Source organism: Protobothrops mucrosquamatus, unplaced genomic scaffold (genome assembly GCF_001527695.2).
Source record: "Protobothrops mucrosquamatus isolate PMUCROS unplaced genomic scaffold, P.Mucros_1.0 scaffold1262, whole genome shotgun sequence".
Classification (NCBI taxonomy): domain Eukaryota; kingdom Metazoa; phylum Chordata; class Lepidosauria; order Squamata; family Viperidae; genus Protobothrops; species Protobothrops mucrosquamatus.
In genome coordinates this window covers 23,057-26,893 of record NW_015387468.1, presented here as the reverse complement: position 1 = coordinate 26,893, position 3,837 = coordinate 23,057, and the positions used below count along the sequence as shown (strand labels likewise).

Below are 3,837 nucleotides of genomic sequence, written 5' to 3'. Positions count from 1 at the left end.
TATTGTTCCTATTTTTCCTTATTTATATAAACGTAATAAAATTTTGTTTAAAAAAATAGAATTCACATTGGAGAAAAAACATATACATGTTTTGTATTTGTGTGGAAAGAGCTTCAGTGGGAGGGGAAGTCTTTCTAAGCATCAAAGAATCCACACATGACGAAAAACCACGTGAGCTTACAAGCAGCTCAAAAACCACCTAATAACCCACATGGGAGAGAAACAGAAATGGATTAATCGTGGCTAATACGCAGCCAAACGTAGCCAGCAAACTCAGGGCAGCCCTGGATGACAAGCACAATGGTTTCTCTGGTACTAAGAGCCTATTTATGGTAGAGTTAATTAGGATCCAATAAGGGACAGATGTGGATATTTACTCTTTATTGTCATTCACCATGTGAACATATACTGTATTATCAGCCCAATCCTTCAAGGATATGCAGACTTGGGAACAGAACCATTTTACTATTTCTTTTATTATGATGGTTTAATGTTCTAACTTGCCCCTCCCCGTTCCTCTCCCCTTCCCTTCCCCGTTCCTTTCTCCCACACCCTCCCTCTCCTCCCCATTGCTGTCCCTCTGTCTCTTCCCCTCATTTTCCCTTCCCCTTCCACCTCGCTCTTTCCCATCATCCCCTTCCTCTTTCCAACTTTCTAATGGTCTATCTCCCCCTCCCTTGCTCTTTTAACCCCTCCCATCACCTTCACTCTTTCTCTTAATTTTATATCTCCACTCCCCTCTCCCTTGTTCCCATCCAACACCTCACCTCACCTCCTCTTCCCCTCCTTCCCTTTTTTTCTTCCCCACCCTGTCCACCTCTCAGTCTGTCCCTCTCTCCCCTTCCCTTCCCTCTCCCCAAATCCCTCATGGTCATCTTCCCCTCCCTATAAACCTTCCCACTCTTCATCCCACTCACCCTCCCCATCCTCCTTCCCTTCTCCCCTCCCTCTCTCCACCTTGTCCTCCCCTTCCTTCCTCTCCCTTTGCCCCCTGCCTATTCCCCTCCCTGCCCCCTCTGTCCCATTCCCCTCCTGTCCCCCCTCCCTAACTCTCCCCCTGATCTGACTCTCACCCTCACCCTGCCTTTCACTTCACCCTCACCCTAATCCCACCCCAAACTCTCACCCTCACCACCATCTACCTCCCTGATAGTCGGTTATCAAAAGAGGGAAGGCTGCCCAGAGTCCAGGGGCCCTTCTGAACACTAACTCACCACTTAGGAGCCCCCTTCCCTCTGGTAACTGACATAACTGACAGTTTGGCCTGCAGGGATGATGAGGTCACAAAGCCCTCAGGATTCCCCAGGAGATGACCGGCCTCCTTTGCCATCCTATCCCAGCTCAGCTGGATCTTGCCAGTCAAGGGTGGGTCCCTGCCAGGGACAAGCTGGCTGGAGGCTAAGAGGCCAACAGAAAGGGGAACACCCAAAGCTGAAATTAAGCAGGGAAAGCTCTCTTAGGCAGAGGTTCTCGAACTCGGAGTCATGCTCCCTGGGGAGAAATGAACAAATGGAGGAGTGAAACAAACTGGGGGAGGGCTTGCCCCTTAAAAATGGATTTATGTAAGAATCGTCTCCATTTCTTTCTGAACAACTGGGTGGTGATGGTGTGTATTTGTAGCCTCCAAACTCGGACATTGCAAATTTGGCTTGGAGCTGATAAGAATTTGATCCCTGAACTTGAGAGAAATNCGGGAATCCCCAGAGAATCCAGGAGGGAGGAGAGAAATATGAATGCCCGGAATGTGGAAGATCCTTCAAAAGAAATGGAGATCTTAAAAAGCATCTAAGAATCCACACTGGAGAGAAACCTTATACATGCCTGGAGTGTGGAAAGAGCTTCAGTCAGAGGGGAAACCTTTATACACATGAAAAGATCCATTCAGGAGAAAAACCATACAAATGCCTAGAATGTGGAAAGAGCTTTACTGTGAGTGGAGCTCTACGTCAACATCAAAGAATCCACACTGGAGAAAAACCACATAAGTGCCTGGAGTGTGGAAAGAGCTTCAGTCTGACAGGACACCTTTATAGGCATCAAAGGATCCACACTGGAGAGAAACCTTATAAATGTTTGGAATGTGGAAAGAGCTTCAGTCTGACAGGACACCTTTATAGGCATCAAAGGATTCATATTGGAGAGAAACCATACAAATGTCTGGAGTGTGGAAAGGCCTTCAGTCGGAGGGAAACTTTTTATAAACATCAAAGAATCCACACAGGAGAGAAACAGCCTAAAAGCCTGGAGTGTGGAAACAGCTTCAGTCAGAGGCAAAGCTTTTATATACATCAAAGAATCTGCTTAGAAGAGAAAACCTATAAATGCATGGAATGTGGAAAGAGCTTCAGTGGGAGGGTAAACCTTTATACACATCAAAGGATCCACACTGGAGAAAAACCGCATAAATGCCTGGAGTGTGGAAAGAGCTTCAGTCTGAGGGGAAACCTTTATACACATCAAAGGATCCACTCAGGAGAGAAACCGCATAAATGCCTGGAGTGTGGAAAGAGCTTCATTCACAGGGGACACCTTCATACACATCAAAGGATCCACTCAGGAGAGAAACCGCATAAGTGCCTGGAGTGTGGAAAGAGCTTCAGTCAGAGGGGACACCTTTATACACATCAAAGGATCCACTCAGGAGAGAAACCGCATAAATGCCTGGAGTGTGGAAAGAGTTTCACTCAGAGGGGAGACCTTTATAGACATCAAAGGATCCACTCAGGAGAAAAACCATATAAATGCCTGGAGTGTGGAAAGAGCTTCAGTGGGAGGGGAAGTCTTTCTAAGCATCAAAGAATCCACACATGAGGAAAAACCATATAAATACCTGGCAAAGACTGGCAAAAACTTTGGGATAAAAATATTAAGCTTACAAAAATGGTAGCATATAAAGAAAACTTACATAAGGTGTTTTATAGATGGCATATGACACCAGTGCACTTAGCGAAAATGTTTAAAAATGTTTCGGATATTTGCTGGAGATGTAAACAACAGCCAGGCACTTATTACCATGCCTGGTGGACATGCTCTATCGCTAAGAAATATTGGTCTAAGATCCATAGATGGTTGGAAAAGATGATGAAACTACAGATAGAATTTAAACCGGAATTGTTTTTGTTAGGAATATTAAGACCTAATTATGATAAAGAGAATGACTATTTGATATTGCATGTTTTAACAGCTGCAAGGATAGTATTTGCCCAATTTTGGAAAAATGAGAATTTACCATCTGACCAGACTATAATTACTAAAATTTTAGAGTGTGCAGAAATGGATAGACTAACATTAGAAATGAAAGAAAAAGATGATTCAATTTATTTTAGAACTTGGGAAAAAATTATCAATGGTTAGAGCAGTGTTTCTCAACCTTGACAATTTTAAGGCATGTGGACTTCAACTCCCAGAATTCAACAGCCAGCAATGCTTAAAATTCCACATGCCTTAAAATTGTCAAGGTTGAGATACACTGGGTTAGAGACACATTAGAACTTGAAGGATTCAATATTTTAGAATAGATGACTGATTTTTAATCGAGTTCTTTGATGATATGATTATTTTTCTTGATTTGCTGATTTTCATTTGTTACTTTTGATTGGTAGGAATTTTTGAGATTTTATTAGTGTTTACTTAATAATTCAACGTATTTGTTTATTAACTGTTTTTAATATGTTATAGTCTAAGCTTCGGCAAAAATGGTTGAATATGATATTTACTCATTATTATGATCCGGACGGTAGCTCGTTTGTTGAAATATGTGATTGTACTTCTCCTTATTTTACCCTAAATCCTTTATCCCCTTCCCCTTTCCTCCCACCCCCTCCCTTTACCATACCT

At 42.9% G+C, this 3,837-nt stretch overlaps 1 protein-coding gene across 1 annotated transcript in view; it reads left to right on the top strand.

Moving 5' to 3' along the window:
- LOC107292085 overlaps positions 1-3,837 on the top strand; it is a gene marked incomplete at its 3' end in the record, with an annotated part of 196,831 nt that overhangs the window by 169,976 nt on the left and 23,018 nt on the right. The window contains 2 exon segments of the mRNA XM_029285080.1: positions 1,772-2,230; positions 2,315-2,791. Of these exon segments, the coding sequence (XP_029140913.1) occupies positions 1,772-2,230; positions 2,315-2,791 (936 nt within the window).